Here is a 16,559-nt window from a genome sequence, read left to right as displayed (position 1 = left end):
TCAATACATTGTACCCTAGACTTATGAGTTCAACACCACACATAAATCAAGAATAAGATTGATTTCTTAATGATCAATTAAGGTTCTCAAAGTTGAAACATACAAATCCCAGGCATTATGGAGTCCTAGTTCAATGTTGAAAAAATTGATATGGTCCAATTTGGAGGGGGTAGAGGGATGATAGAAAACATTACACAAAATTCCATATCAACTTTTTGACATTGAGTCAAAGAGCATATGATGCTAGGGTTTTATGTCACCCAACTTTGAGAACCCTCAATGTGGCCATTTAATTTCAAGGTTGATATCATAATGATTCCTGTAAAGGCGCAAAAAAAAGATACACAGGGGTATACGCGCACACGGAATGATCACAGAAAAAGCATGATACATTGTATTGTGCAGACAGACTCACAAAAGATATATATTTACATGAGGATTGTCAATATAGATATTCAATCTTGTACAAAGTGAATGTTTAATTGGATAAATTAAGTAAAGGAAAAGAAAAGAAAGAATTCGAGATGGTTCAACTGGATATAAACTTGTTGGAGATGATGATGTTGGGCTGGATTTCCGTCCAGGGCGAGAAGATTTTAAGCCGATCATTAACCTTGCAATCTGGTCCACGTAAGAAGATTTTGAAGATCTTAGGACAACTAGCATTGTCATTTGGGAGGGGATTCTTGTTGCTGGTATGAGCAATGGCTTGGTTGATTTCCATACAGTAAGCGATTTGGGATCCGCGATCCTTGTGAACTTTGAGGACTTTGAACTTTCTAGTTTTGCCTGGTCTGAGCGCTCCAGCGTCCAGATCGCTCTGCCACATCCTGAGAGAAGATTGGTCGGTTTCGATGAGTCTCCTAGCTCGAGCGAGCAATTCCCCAGGGGCTCGGTTCCTCTTCTTACTGGGCGAGACCATGGGTGATGGCGGCTTGGGGAAGGAGATCGGGGTGAATGAGTGGGAGGCGACGAGGGGACAGATGAGCCGGGTTGGCACAGGCGGCTTGGAGGGCCGGATCAGCTCCAATCCGGCCGGGCCCAAATCAAAGGTTCGTCTCATGCCTTCTGCTGCTTTGGGAGCCCGTACCTTCAGCGGCGTCGTAATCTTGTAAGAATTAATCGGCGTGCTCGGCTTCGTCGACCCCCCGGCAACTCTGACTGCTTGGGCAATCGGAACTGGCTTATGTCTCGGAGATGGATGACTTGGACGCGCGTCTACTTCTTCTGGCCTCGGTCGAAGTTCTGGAAGGAGCGATTTCAATGGTACTTCTACGGGTCAACCGTTTCATATAATGGAAAAAGGACAGTCAGATGAGCCATTGCAATCTTGATTTAGAGTTGGTCGATGTGTGTGAGATTGGAGTCCAACCTTTTTGGGGCTTTTCATTCTTCCTTTCCACGAGTTTCAGCGAATTCAAGTTGGTTACATTGAGAAGGGCTTTTTTCTGATTGGCGGGTGACGGTAAAGGATTCTTCTGAACAGCTTTCAGTGCTGTCGTATGAATATGGTATTGATGAGGATGGTGAAGTGTGGAAGGGGAAGCAGGCTTGAGCTTCTTTGAGGGTTGGTTGAGGAGATTATGACTGGTCGGTAGCACTGTTTTAAAGTCCCAGAGATTTCCGTTAGTATGTCAACCAGGCTTAAAGAGGAGGTGTTGATTGTGTTGCACCCAACGAGCGATCGATTTTGAAAGTAGACACAGATCGTTTCCGGCTAGGAGTAGTAGGGTTCTTGGTGGGTGTAGTGGTATTCGGAAAGAAGTTTTGGTAGTGCAAGCTTTGGAGTTTCCTGGAGTGCGAGTCGTTATTCTTGCGGCTGAGCTGCTGGGGTTTTGCTGAGGTGGGTGTGTTCATCTTCTGCGCATCCTTCGCCTCTGAGGCTCGGAGTGATCGTCTTCGGTTCCAGTTGGTTGAGCTTGCTGTTGTTTGGTTGCCGGCAGTGCGTGAAGGCGGATGAGAAGACCCGAACTGAGTCGGGCGCAGATCTGGCCGCGCAAGTCGCGCGCAGGTTCCAAGCGCAGCAAACGTTGTTTGCATGAAACCTGCTGCACACAAGGATGGACATCAAGACTCAAGAGTGGATGTGATGCTATATTATGGTGCTGTTGGGCACAGCCCCAGTTTAATCCCCCACTCCCCCCATTCTGCCATACACATCCTAACTTGACACAAGTCCCCCCTGGTGGGAGGCTCGCTGTGGCTGGCCGCGAAGCGGCCCCTCCCGCAGGGAGGGACTTGTGCACAAAGTCAAAATTTTGGCTGAGAAAGAAATCACAAATGGCTGGAGGAAAAATACTTAGCATCACCCAGCCTCCCCCTCAACTCCTGCGGACCTGGCCCAGAGCCAAAATATACTTCAGAACCTCAGCTTTCAAATGGTCCTGGTCTCATCTCCTCAATCCCAACCGTTTTTGTTGTACTAATCTTTCAAAAATAAAAATAAAACACAAAGAAATGTAAACCAAGGAATTACAACCATCATCCCTTGTGGATATTGGGTTCACAAGCCTGCAGATATCTGCAGATCCTACACCTGTAGCCATGTTGCAGATAGGATATTCAATTGTGCATATTATCAGAAAAACCAAAATTGGATCTTCAGAGCAATGGAATATCCTTCAGGATTCCTTTGAACTTCAAAGCGGACTCCTTCAATCAGTTTTGGAGTTTATGCCTCAAAAAATTGGTGTGCATCAGTACTGCTGAGAGAACTGTTTACTCAGATTTCTCTGTACATTTGTTGTTGATTTTTAAATTCTGTTTTTGTGTTTTTAGGGTTGAAAATCCTTCCCTTGCCTGCCAGCTTTCAGACATTATGCATAAGCCTCTCCTACGGAGAGCCCTCCGGGCGGGGTCCGCCGGACCCTCCGTTTGAGAGGCTTAGTTAAGCTCACATCCAGGTGGCAACAGCCTTCCTGGCTGCCTGTGCCAAAGTGAAAATGATCATCATGATCTTTATTTCACAATGCAAGGCAAAAAAAACAATTGCAATCACGGAATGCCATGATTTGTGCACAGCAACACTAACAGGACCATCTGTCCAAGCATTTTACAAAACACAACATGTATGTACAGTGGGTAGACAATTGTATACACCACACCACTTTTGGACCAGATAAACTCAACCAACCAGCTTCAAGTCACTAGTATTGGTGAGATGGTTCAAAATAGTCTTCAAAACACAAATATGAAAAAATAAAAACAAAGTTATGTAATTTACAAAAATTAAAAAAAAAAAAAATGCAATAATTTTCAAAAAAACTTTGAAGGTTGAGGAATGATAGTATGAGATCTGAAATGAATGATGATAAGTAAAAAATTAGAAAAAAAAGGATTCTATGTGGTTTAAAATATATGTGGAGTGAGTCATTCATCCGCATACCTGGCATTCTGGCACTGTAATGTCTCCATTTTGACCGCAGATTGTCCACCCACCAAGCCAAACCTTTTTGTGTCACATTTTTATTTATTTATTATCATTCTTTCCATGCTCCATTCTTGCTTTCTGTCAATTCACCTTTCTCTGAAAAAAATAATTAAGCTTGCAAGAAAAACCTTTTTCCACTTTTTTTAAAAAATCACTGAAAGGAATGACTTGATTTGGGGGGGGGGAGATTCTAGAGTCCAAAAAGGTGTCGTGCATACAATTGTCTACACACTGTACACACAGTGGGTGCACTGAAGTTTTTGGCACCACATTGATTGATTGCAGAAGCTCAGGCCACAGACCTTAAGTCATGGGATTGGCTACAGGGTTGGAAAACAAATTCCCAAGAATGAAACCAGGGGGGATTTTCATGCACTCTCCAGAGAAAGCCATACTACTTTTTCTGTAACTGTGCTGGATGCCTTTGATGAAAGTAGTGTAAGAAGTAATAAAAAATTCTGGAACTAATCCACAAATGATCTGAAACTGATCCTGGATTCATGCATAAATCATCCAGAAGTCATGCAGGAGTCAACTGGAACACAACTTGAATGCAGTTGAAACCACTAAGACACAATGGCCAAAATCAAATCATAATTCAATTTGAACTGTTTGTTGATTGAGATGAATTCTTGGGGTTCAATTCATATTACTTACTTGCACATGAAGGTGGTCACTGTTTTCAATTTGCTAATGTGCCCCTCATGTGCGCGCGTAAAAGGTTGTCACAAATTGCAGGTTGGGCCTCCCGCATATCAACAACATGTACACCCCTGTTAAAATGATGTGAAAGGCTCATCTGAAATGGCATATTTCCCTAAAGAAGTCCAGTATCATCTAGAATTGAGCCAAAAAAGGATGAAAGCAGGGTGAAAATATGAGTCAAGTTAAGCTTGGAGGTTTGTAATCCCAGATTTCAGCTAGACATCCTGGCTTCTTAACATATATGAGCTTGTGAGTTGTTTTTGTTTTCCAATGTCTCCATGCACATGCATGTGAGTTTTTTTCCACTTCGCCAATGTCCCCTTTGTGTACGCGCGTTAATTAGGGTGACAGATCACTGGAGGGGCCTTTCACAGCTCTATTACAAGTATAAACTGGTCAGAAAGCCATGAAAGCCCCTGCGAGTCACATTTATGTTGTGTGAAACCCCTTTGACATAGAGAAATTGATTAACAAAAATTCACCATAAATGAGTAATAATTGGGAATTGATTAACTATGATTTCATGACAGGTTGTAATTAAGTTATCCTTAGAAAATTAAATGGTTCTATACAACATTGTACAAGGTACTGTGACAATTTGTGACAATTCTGCATCACTTCTGAGACACTTCCCATTGACTTATGAATAATTTATCAATCATTTCCTAATCCACATCTGACTCACATCAGACCCAGAACAACATGAAATTAGACTCTGGCACTCTCTGGAGAGTGCGTCAAAGTCTCCCCTGGTGTGATTATGAAAAAAAAATATGAAAAACATGAAAATTATCCAATTTAATGCAAATTGCGCATGTGAATGATAAGAAATGAAACAATTTTCAATGATTTTTTGGTTGATTGGGGTATCCACCAATTTGAAATAGAATTCAGGCATTTGTAGTAGAGATTGCCAAGTGGACCCGGGTACCCGCCGCGTGTCCGGGTACCCGCGGTGTTTTTCGTGATATTCAGACACCCGTACCCGTACACGGCACCCGCGGGCGGGTACCGGTGGTACTTTTTGCGGTAAGGATTAGATCTGGACCCTGAAGACCCGGAGATACCCGACCGGGTATTGGGTCGGGTATCCGATTGGGTGTACCGGCAACCCAATCGGGTATCCGACTGGGTATATGTATGAGAGGCTGGAGCTCGGAAAGTGTCTCCAGCCTCTGGTGAGCCAGTCTATTGATTTATGATTGATTGGTGTGATCAATCATCAAGTGTGATCCAAGCATTTTGAGCATTTGATGGTAGCAATCCTATGAAAACTTGTATGTTATTTTTATTTTGTTTTTCGGAAAATAACTCGATAAAAGTATTGGGTGAGAGAAAAATGAGGAATTTTTTGGGGAATGTTAAGTTGAAGAGGATGATGGGAGGATGTAATCAACATCAATCACATTCTCATTGACCCAGTCCTTCAAGCAAATGAGTGCTTCAAGGGTATTGACGCACATTCGGTTTCGTGTATAATCCTGGATATGACGACCAGCTGAGAAAGCTCTCTCAGACGGAGCACTGGATGCTGGGACTGCAAGGTAGGTTTGTGCCATGTTAGCAAGGCTGGGGAACTGGTCGGAGTTGACCTTCCAATACATAAGCGGATCTCGATCTTCGTCTTCACATTCAGAGGCCAGGTAATAGTCAATTTCATCGTCTACCGAGCACATTTTTCTTCGTTTTTTTGTGAACAGGCTGGATTTCAGAGTGTTTCTTGTGGCCTTTGGATTGAGATCGTCATCTGTTTGTTCTTTGTTGTAGCAATCGTGTGTGAAAGTGCGGGCTTCGGTCTTGAAGATCTCGAGAACTGTTTTTCGGTCAACTTTCATGAGGTCCAAAAGCTCCGGTCTAAGTACATTGGTTTTGATTCAAGGATTGAGCAAGGTCGAGCAGAGGTAGACTGGTTTTGCAATGGCCGCATTGAAATAGCCCTGCAGCTTATCGAGCATTTCTTGGGCCGAAGGTATCAATTCACAAGCTTGGTACATGTTTGATGCCTTTATTGTCCAAAAAAATAAAACAATCAGTTTTTTTCCAGATGCAATAAGGAAAATTTTTGAAGAGAAGCCTACCTCTTCAATGTTTTTTATCAACATCAGGTATACCGGCGCAGCAAGCACTAAAGTGGCAGTCTTGTCAGGGGAAATGGTCTGAGTTGCCTCATCAAGAGGCTTCAAGAAGTCACAGAGTTGTTTGACTTTGAGCCATTCAGTTTGGCTGAGGTCGTACTTATCAGTCAGGTCATGCGTGTCGCAAAACACCGAGATACACGAACGAAGTTTCCAGGCGCGTTCTAGCATATAGAAGGTTGAATTCCAGCGCGTACTAACATCCTGAACCAAAGTTAGTTCCTCTCCTCGCATTCCGACAGTGATCTTCTTGAAGGATGCAGCTTTCTGGGGTGAGTGTTTCAAGAACGAGGTGAGCCCACTGATCCGAGAGATGATAGGTTTGACTTTGACCAGAGGTGGAGGATCATTCAATAGGTCTGATAGACGATCCGGTACCGATGATGTTGATGCTGGAAGTTGGGTTGGCTTGGAGAATGCTTTGATTCCCGCTTGAGCAGCAAGATTAATCACATGTGCCATACAATTGAGGAGGCACTTCTGATTATCAAATGAAACAAGAGAGTGTAGATGAGCTCCCATTGTTTGGTTGTTGGATGCGTTGTCCGTGGTAATGCAAAAAATTTTGTCACCGATGTCGAAATCTTGGAGCACATCGCCTAAATGATCTCCAAGTGAGACTCCCGTGTGACTTCCCTCCACAAGTCGGGCACCCAGGATGATTGAATGTAGAGAGAATTTGGCATTGATCCAGTGTGCTGTAACTCCGAGTACTGAGCAATTGCTTGGGGAAGTCCAAGTGTCACAAGTCAGGCTTATTTTTGATTTGAGTCGTCGAAGCTGCTCACGGAGCACGTTCTTTCCTTCCCGAAAGGTTTTTCGAACACAATCCGAGATAGTGTCTTTGCAGCAGAGAAGCTTCTCAAGGGTTGGGTTGCAGAGACGAAGGAAGCGGTGAAAGTTTTGATCCTCGACGGTGTAGAAAGAAATGTTGCAGGTGACAAAAAAGCGAGTCACCGCCGAAGTCAAGGATTCGCGATTGAGTAGCTTCTCTTTGTGCAAGAATTTGCTGATCGCACCAGTACTCGCCTTTTCTTCATATATCTGATGTTTGCGATCCAAGTGATTCGCCATACTTTTTGTCGAGCATTTTTTGTCAACTGCTAGTTTTGAGTTGCAGATGCCGGTACCTTCAAGATTAGAGTTTACCTGGCAGACATTGTAAGTGACGTTTTCGACCGTTACCGTTTTGAAATACTGCCAGACCCAGCTCTTCTTAATCGCCCTGTTCGGTGTTTCATTGGGTGTGGGGGTCAACAGCTCAAGGTCTGAGTTTGCGGGGTCCTCGAGTTCGTCAGGTGTTCGCTTCGAAGCCATCTTGATGGAGCCGCTACGTTGCCAAGTTACGCCGTGTACCCGATTTTACTTTATGATGAGAAGACCTGAGAAGACCCGGTGTACCCGACATCGGGTACCGGGTACACCGGATCTCATGTCGGCATACCCGGTACCCGACCCGACCTCCCGGATCTAATCCTTATTTTGCGGGTACCGCGGGTACTTGTACTTATTTTTATCCAACACCCTCACATGATGACAGCTTTCCTCTCGATGACCGGGCTCTGTCCCAGTCATCGGGAGGGTTGTTTCCTCTCAATGACCGGGACAGATCCTGGTCGTCGGGAGGAAACAGCCCTCTCGATGACCGGCATAGCCCCCGCTCATCGAGAGGCTTGTTTCCTCTTGATGATCGGGGTCTGTACCAGTCATCGAGAGGAAACAACCCTCTCGATGAGCGGGTTCTATCCCGGTCACCGAGAGGGTTGTTTCCTCTCGATGACCGGGTCCTGTCCCGGTCATCGAGAGTGTTGTTTTCTCTCAATGACCAGGTTCTGTCCCGGTCATCGAGAGGGTTGTTTCCTCTCGATGACCGGGATCTGGCCCGGTCATCGAGAGGGCTGATTCCCCTTGATGACCGAGATCTGTCCGGGTCACCTAGAGGGTTCAATTCCTCTCAATGACCGGGGTCTGTCCCGGTCATCGAGAGGGCTGATTCCCCTTGATGACCAGGATCTTTCCCGGTCATCTTGAGGAAACAACCCCCTCAGTGACCGTAACAGCGGGTACCCGGGTACCTGGAAGACCCGCCTGCCGCGGGTATTTTTGGCGGGTATCCGGGTACCTGGTGCTTTTTTGCCCGAAATCCCGCACCCGGACCCGTACACGGCACCCGCGCGCGGGTACCCGACGCCATGTGGCGGGTACCCGCCCGCGGGTCCACTTGGAGATCTCTAATTTGTAGGCCAAATCAACATCAAGTTGACCAAATTTATTTGCCACTCAAACTGGCCTTCTCCCCTCTTGTAAACGTACTAATTCAAGTTTCCCTTCTGGGCCTCTCCCACTCTGAACAGTCACACAGTGTTTGAAATGCACTATTTAACATTGCCCCCACAATTACATGGCCATTGAAGTCAACTCATCCAGCCACTAAACAATATATCATTGAGAAAAACATAGATCAATTTGTTGAATTGATGAATTAGCCTCATTGAAAAGAAGCTTCATTTTCAAGGTCCATCAAGTAAACAAAACCCAAACCTCTTTTGGGAATGATGTGGGAGGCAATCTGCCAAGCTGATGCAGTCCAGTGAAAAACTGTAGTAACCCTAACTTAACACAAGTCCCCCCTGGTGGGAGGCTCGCTGTGGCTGGCCGCAAAGCGGCCCCTCCCGCAGGGAGGGACTTGCGTGTAATTTCAAAATTTTGGCTGGGAAAGAAATCACAAATGGCTGGAGGGAAAATATTAAGCCTCAGCCAGCCTCCCCCTCAGGTCCTGTGGACCTGCCCCAGAGCCAAAAGATACTTCTGGACCTCAGCTTTCATTTGGCACCAGTCTCATCTCCTCAATGCAAACCATTTGCACTGTACTAATGTTTTAAAAATAAAAAAACATGAAGAAATGTAAACTAAGGATGCGCAACCATCATGCCTGGTGGATCCTGGATCCACAAACCCGCAGATCCTACACATGTAGTGTTGCATTTTGTTGCAGATAGGAAACTCAATTGTGCATATTATTGGAAAATCCAAAACTGGATCTTCAGAGCAATGTAATATCCTTCAGGATTCCTTTGACCTTCAAAATGGATTCCTTCAATCAGTTTTGGAGCTTTTTGCTCAAAATTTTGGGTGAGGGTGAGCATCAGCATTGCCAATGAAACTGTCTATTCATTTTTTTTGTACATATTTTGCTGATTTTTAAATAATTATTTAGTGGTTTTGGGGTTGAATATCCTTCCTTTCCCTGCCAGACTTCAGACATTAGGTGTAAGCCTCTCCTGCAGAGAGCCCTCCAGGCGGGGTCCCCCGGACCCTCCGTTTGAGAGGCTTAGTTAAGCTAGGCAGTAACCCAGGCCTTATGTACCATTGTTCCACTGTCTGTTTGTAACCTGTTTCATCAACAGAATAAAGATTGGCTTGTCCATATCTCATTGCTACCATATCTCTGAAGTTCTGTGAGGATCAGAAAGTGAGCCAACTGCAATGATTGTTGAATTTAAGAATCTTTCTATTTTGAGGGGATCAATCTTTGCTTTTTGGATAGGGAATGAATGCAAGTGCTGAACTATCCTTCTAGCAAATCTAAGTCTGTTCTTACATGCAAGTGCTACATATATAACATAAACCCAATTGCCCCCGGCGTGTTGGTTGGATTTATTGGATGAAAAATCATGTTTCCAATTAACCGGTTGGCTCATTCATATTGGATGGCTTGGGTAATCATTTCTTTATTCATCAAGACATTTGTTTCAAATAGCTCCCGCTGAAGAAACCAAAGGGTTTATAAGAATACAATGTTTTTTTTGGAGGGAATTTAACATTGATTGTGGGATAACTTAATGTTGAGGTCCTTCTTTCAAGCTCGATCGACCTGAAAAAGAAGGGAAGAGAACAACATCAGTTTGACAATCTGTGGCTTACTCACGAAAGCTTCATAACAATAACAAAATTCAAACTAACCCGCTCTCATGATCTCATCAGTCACCAACAAGTTCATAGCAATCACAGAACAACTATGCAACAACTGCCGTTTGACGCGATAGTTATCCCAAATGCCTTCGAGGGCAGGATCTATTGGATTACCTGTAGCAAGATCTACTCCCGCGGTTTGGACACCACCTTCGTCAAGCGCATCGACCAAACCACTAAGAACTTCTTGAACATCCAAGCCAGCGTTGGCTGCTAAGGTCTTGGGGATCACTAATAAGGCATCTGCGAAGGTTTGAATTCCCAACTTCGCTCGTCCCTTGGCTTGTGATTTGACGGTTTGAGATAAATGTCGTGAGCAAGCTAGTTCGAATGCTCCAGCTCCGGGGACTACTGCTCCATCTTCGATCGCGTTCTTGACAGCCCTCAAACCATCTCGTAGCCCATCGTGGATTTGAGTGATGGTGTGGGCATTCGGTCCTGAAAAGCGACACCAACGGTTCAAGAAAACATCACGCGTATCATTTTAGCTCGTTTTATCTGGGTCGGTTGTTTTGGTGGATCAAATCCGAAGGGACTCACCCTTAATCAACAAAGTGACCGATTTCGGCTCCCGGACCTCCTCGACAAATGTGAACTTTTCTTCTCCCAGAGTATGCTCATAAACCAACCCAGCGTAACCGAGGACACTGGCGTCCAAGTCGTCAACAGAGTTTTGAGAGACACCTCCACACGCCAGCTGCAACCTAAATTTAAATAAGGTGGTCATAAGTTATCAGGGCTGCTTAGCAGTCTCGAATTTTCCGAGGAATACTTACCTCTCCATGTTTCTTCGCTTGGCTCGTCTCAAAGCGAGGATCCCACTTTTAGCTAACATATCCAAGCTGAGAGGGTCGATTCCTTTTTGGTTCAAAACGACAAAGCCTTTCGGCTTTTCCTTTGGCTTCTCGCCGTTTGCTAAGGCCTCGAGATTGATTTCCGAGTCGCATACTCTTCGCTTCAGCTCGATAATCTTCTTGACCCGATTGTCAATGAACTTTCGTTCGGACTCTACCAGTTTTTCCCGTTGTTCGGCGGAAGAATAGAAAAACCCGGAGTTGACTTCCCTGGAAAACGACAACATACACAAAGGATTGGTGAGGATTATCTTAATCCTGGCACAAATGAGTCAAGACAGAGGGGTTATTTACGTTTTTTCGTACTCCAGGCTGACATTGAGTGTCAGGATAAATGCGTTTTCCACTCGTCTAGGCATATCTGGGTGACGAGCTCCGTGATCTAGAACAATCCCGCGAACCAATCGACTGTCATTCTCGGTACGATGTTGCATTTTCATAATCTCAATCATGTGCAGATCGATCGGTTCTGATTCTTGACGAATCGCCAAAACGGCATCGACTACATCAGCAGATAACTTGTTGGCCAACTTGACATTCAGTTTGGTGGACAGCGCAGTGCGAGCGATTGAATGCAGGATAGAATTGTCAGTGCCCGAAGGAATGGTCTGCTTGAAATCGTCCAGAAACTGTTGACAAACGCGCGTTTTGGTGTAGTTTACGAAAAGTCAGTTTGACCGATGCATATTTGATCGTGAGCTTCTTCTTATGGGAAGATGTATACATGCCTTGAGACTTTCGGTTTTCGCCACTTCGAGTCCCTCTGCGATGACTCTTGGATGGAGACCCTCACTGATATATCGCTCGGCTTGTTTCAAAGTTTCACCAACTAGTAATATGCACGAGGTGGTACCATCACCAGTCGTTTCATCTTGAGCGGTTGCAGTTCGGGCGATCATTGCTGCAGTAGGGTTCTGAATTTGCATTTCGGACAACAGCACTTTGCCGTCCTGTGATGGATTTTAAACCGGATTGTAAATGTGAGAAACGACGGGGAACGTCGATCGAGAGTGGGATCTTGATCAGGTCTGCTGTTTACAGATAGTCCTGCTGACCTTGGTCATTTTGATATTTCCTGCTCCATCGACCAACATCTTCAGAGTGCCTCTGGGACCTGAGGAAATGGATTGAGCAAGATTAAAATGAAGCGTTCATCGCGAACAATTTGTCTTTAGAATTTGATCGGAATAAAGGTACCTAAATTTGATCGGACTACATTTGCCAACCCAATAGCACCTGATACGTTTTGTTTGAAAAAAAGGAGTTGCATCAGCAAACTGAAGATGAGCTATTCATGAATTCGATCATATCTTCTCACCAGTAATATTGACTTGTAGAGCTTGAGCCCGTCTGATGGTCTCAGCCTTAGGATTGATGAGCTCAACAGAAGACCTGTACGGAAGTTAGCTATGGGTCAGTCGTTGGTCAATGAGGGAGAACAAAGAACTTCTTTAATTACATTACGATCGATCCAGAGATCTCTGTTGGTGTTGAGGGACTGTCGTTCGGAGTGACCGGTTACCTGCAATCGCTGCGAATTGGTGCAAATTATTATTGCAGCAATGGGTATCCCGTGAGGATCCATCAACCCTAACCAGATTTCCCGTGCGGGATATCCGGTAGGCGGCCACGGATCACACGTATCACACCAGATTGCTCGATCCGGGGGTCCAAACCATGCAGACTTGACCGGATATTCGGATATCCGTAGATATGTCTGGATCCCAAATTCCTGTAATGGAGTGTGCTCTCTCTCACAGGGTTGACAATTGGGTGGGTCCGCCAATGGGCAGCCCAAACCCGGCCAGATTCAGGCCAGGTTTGGGTCAGCTTTTTGGGGAAATTTGTAATGTTGGCCCTATTGAGGCACAAAGATGAGCGGTTGCCTGAGCACTCTGCCGCCTGCTGCAGATCTAGTTGATGATAGTTTAAAAACCTAACCAAGATTTACTTAGCTCAATTTCTTTTCACTACATTGTGCCTTAGGCCCTGTTTGGCAGTGTGATTATTATGCAATAAATAATCTTGCCATGTCCCCCTACATTGTGTAAGACACTACTTTTCCGCCTGATTTTTTGGAAGTAAACTGCCAAGCCTTTCAAAAGATTATCCTAAAATGACAGGTTTTACCATATGTAATGTAGCATGTTTCCTATTATTACACTGTGTAATATGACGCTGCCAAATAGGGCCTTATTCATCTCAGTTTGTTATACAATTATCAACTCATTGAAAAAAAAACTGACCGGCACTCTGAATAGTGCCCCAGCACTCTGAATGGTGCCTCTGGCACTCTGAATAGTGCCTCTGGCACTATGAATAGTGCCTCTGGCACTATGAATAGTGCCTCTGGCACTCTGAATAGTGCCTCTGGCACTATGAATAGTGCCTCTGGCACTCTGAATAGTGCCTCTGGCACTATGAATAGTGCCTCTGGCACTCTGAATAGTGCCTCTGGCACTATGAATAGTGCCTCTGGCACTATGAATAGTGCCTCTGGCACTATGAATAGTGCCTCTGGCACTATGAATAGTGCCTCTGGCACTCTGAATAGTGCCTCTGGCACTATGAATAGTGCCTCTGGCACTCTGAATAGTGCCTCTGGCACTATGAATAGTGCCTCTGGCACTATGAATAGTGCCTCTGGCACTATGAATAGTGCCTCTGGCACTCTGAATAGTGCCTCTGGCACTATGAATAGTGCCTCTGGCACTATGAATAGTGCCTCTGGCACTATGAATAGTGCCTCTGGCACTCTGAATAGTGCCTCTGGCACTATGAATAGTGCCTCTGGCACTATGAATAGTGCCTCTGGCACTATGAATAGTGCCTCTGGCACTATGAATAGTGCCTCTGGCACTATGAATAGTGCCTCTGGCACTATGAATAGTGCCTCTGGCACTATGAATAGTGCCTCTGGCACTATGAATAGTGCCTCTGGCACTATGAATAGTGCCTCTGGCACTATGAATAGTGCCTCTGGCACTATGAATAGTGCCTCTGGCACTATGAATAGTGCCTCTGGCACTATGAATAGTGCCTCTGGCACTATGAATAGTGCCTCTGGCACTATGAATAGTGCCTCTGGCACTATGAATAGTGCCTCTGGCACTATGAATAGTGCCTCTGGCACTATGAATAGTGCCTCTGGCACTATGAATAGTGCCTCTGGCACTATGAATAGTGCCTCTGGCACTATGAATAGTGCCTCTGGCACTATGAATAGTGCCTCTGGCACTATGAATAGTGCCTCTGGCACTATGAATAGTGCCTCTGGCACTATGAATAGTGCCTCTGGCACTATGAATAGTGCCTCTGGCACTATGAATAGTGCCTCTGGCACTATGAATAGTGCCTCTGGCACTATGAATAGTGCCTCTGGCACTATGAATAGTGCCTCTGGCACTATGAATAGTGCCTCTGGCACTATGAATAGTGCCTCTGGCACTATGAATAGTGCCTCTGGCACTATGAATAGTGCCTCTGGCACTATGAATAGTGCCTCTGGCACTATGAATAGTGCCTCTGGCACTATGAATAGTGCCTCTGGCACTATGAATAGTGCCTCTGGCACTCTGAATAGTGCCTCTGGCACTATGAATAGTGCCTCTGGCACTCTGAATAGTGCCTCTGGCACTATGAATAGTGCCTCTGGCACTCTGAATAGTGCCTCTGGCACTATGAATAGTGCCTCTGGCACTATGAATAGTGCCTCTGGCACTCTGAATAGTGCCTCTGGCACTATGAATAGTGCCTCTGGCACTCTGAATAGTGCCTCTGGCACTATGAATAGTGCCTCTGGCACTCTGAATAGTGCCTCTGGCACTATGAATAGTGCCTCTGGCACTATGAATAGTGCCTCTGGCACTATGAATAGTGCCTCTGGCACTATGAATAGTGCCTCTGGCACTCTGAATAGTGCCTCTGGCACTCTGAATAGTGCCTCTGGCACTCTGAATAGTGCCTCTGGCACTATGAATAGTGCCTCTGGCACTCTGAATAGTGCCTCTGGCACTCTGAATAGTGCCTCTGGCACTATGAATAGTGCCTCTGGCACTCTGAATAGTGCCTCTGGCACTCTGAATAGTGCCTCTGGCACTCTGAATAGTGCCTCTGGCACTCTGAATAGTGCCTCTGGCACTCTGAATAGTGCCTCTGGCACTCTGAATAGTGCCTCTGGCACTCTGAATAGTGCCTCTGGCACTCTGAATAGTGCCTCTGGCACTCTGAATAGTGCCTCTGGCACTCTGAATAGTGCCTCTGGCACTCTGAATAGTGCCCCGGCACTCTGAATAGTGCCCCGGCACTCTGAATAGTGCCCTGGCACTATTTAAAACATCCGCAGGATGCAGGGCATTTCCAGGAATGCGCCCCGTGGTGTACACTCTGTAGCTATCCTTTTACACACCCCACTTAGATAAAATTTCTTCCCCTTGAAATATATCTCCCAGCATATATCTCTTTATCTTTACCTCAGAGCCTTGAACCATCTCCCAGTGTCTCAAGAGCTTCTGCTTTTTCCCCTCATCTCACTTCTCCTCTCTCACTCAGTAGGATTGATAAACCTCCAACTCAGGGTGTAAATGGGTCGGGCCAACCCAAACCAACCCAAGACTTGTTGGGGTTTGGGTTGGGTTTGGGCACATTCTTAAACAAACTGACATGACCCAAACCCAAACCGACCCGACTTGTAAAATTGTTGGGTCGGGTTTGAGCAGCCTATTTCCTAATTGGGTCAGCCTGCAACCCGACTATGACGCCTCCAACAGTCAAGTTGGGGGCTTTTGGTGCCTAAGAGGTTGGGTTGACCCAAGACCCAAACCAACCCAACCCGGACCTGACCTGAAATAGTATGACATTGGGTTGGGTTTGGGCAGCATATTTTCAAATCTGCCCCGACCTGACCCAACCTGCGCTAAATGTTGGGTTGGGTTTGGGCGCTGTTTTTCAACCCAAACCCAACCCGTTTACACCCTGACCTCCAACTCATAAGTGTTCAAGTCATCTAAGTCAAAGAGAATCATCAGCCACACCCTTTCTCTTTTTCTTATTGTAACCCTCTCTCCATCAGCATTAGTCAAGAGGGAAGCCTCACCAGCACTAGCCTCTCCCACATTATTAGTAGTGTAGTTGACTATTTCCCATCACAGCTCTTTCCCAATCTTTTAGGAGTTCCACACCGGCCCCCCTATATATCATGTTTGGACTTTACCCCATTGCTATAAATTTAATGGCGCATAGAATATACACCATAGAAACATTTCTGAAATTTTTAGACTCTTTAATTGTGTATCAAAAAAGTTATACAGGTAGCAGTCATTTTCCTACTAAGCACCCCACGTACCCGCCACGTACCTTTTTTTTCTCTCAAAAATTTCAAAGAATGCTTCACATGCATGTTTAAATGTCCCCTCAATTAAGCAGAGGCAAGCCCCTGCTTGATGGCCAGTGTGTATGGGCCAT

General features: G+C 45.4%; 2 protein-coding genes across 2 annotated transcripts; both read right to left on the bottom strand.

Moving 5' to 3' along the window:
- Window positions 1-529: 529 nt before the first annotated feature.
- Window positions 530-2,040, bottom strand: PtA15_4A401 (uncharacterized protein; the record flags this gene model as incomplete). The annotated part of the gene is made up of 3 exons (XM_053168281.1): window positions 530-1,272; window positions 1,373-1,600; window positions 1,674-2,040. The coding sequence occupies 3 exons, from the start codon at window positions 2,038-2,040 to the stop codon at window positions 530-532; spliced, it is 1,338 nt and encodes a 445-aa protein (XP_053019505.1).
- Window positions 2,041-10,109: 8,069 nt separating this feature from the next.
- Window positions 10,110-11,026, bottom strand: PtA15_4A400 (uncharacterized protein; the record flags this gene model as incomplete). The annotated part of the gene is made up of 4 exons (XM_053168280.1): window positions 10,110-10,144; window positions 10,234-10,680; window positions 10,783-10,946; window positions 11,019-11,026. 4 exons carry the CDS (start codon window positions 11,024-11,026, stop codon window positions 10,110-10,112), a joined length of 654 nt encoding a protein of 217 aa, XP_053019504.1.
- Window positions 11,027-16,559: the final 5,533 nt, after the last annotated feature.

The sequence above is a fragment of the Puccinia triticina genome, chromosome 4A (genome assembly GCF_026914185.1).
Source record: "Puccinia triticina chromosome 4A, complete sequence".
In the NCBI taxonomy this organism is placed as follows: Eukaryota; Fungi; Basidiomycota; class Pucciniomycetes; order Pucciniales; family Pucciniaceae; genus Puccinia; species Puccinia triticina.
This window is presented reverse-complemented; position numbering and strand designations above follow the sequence as displayed.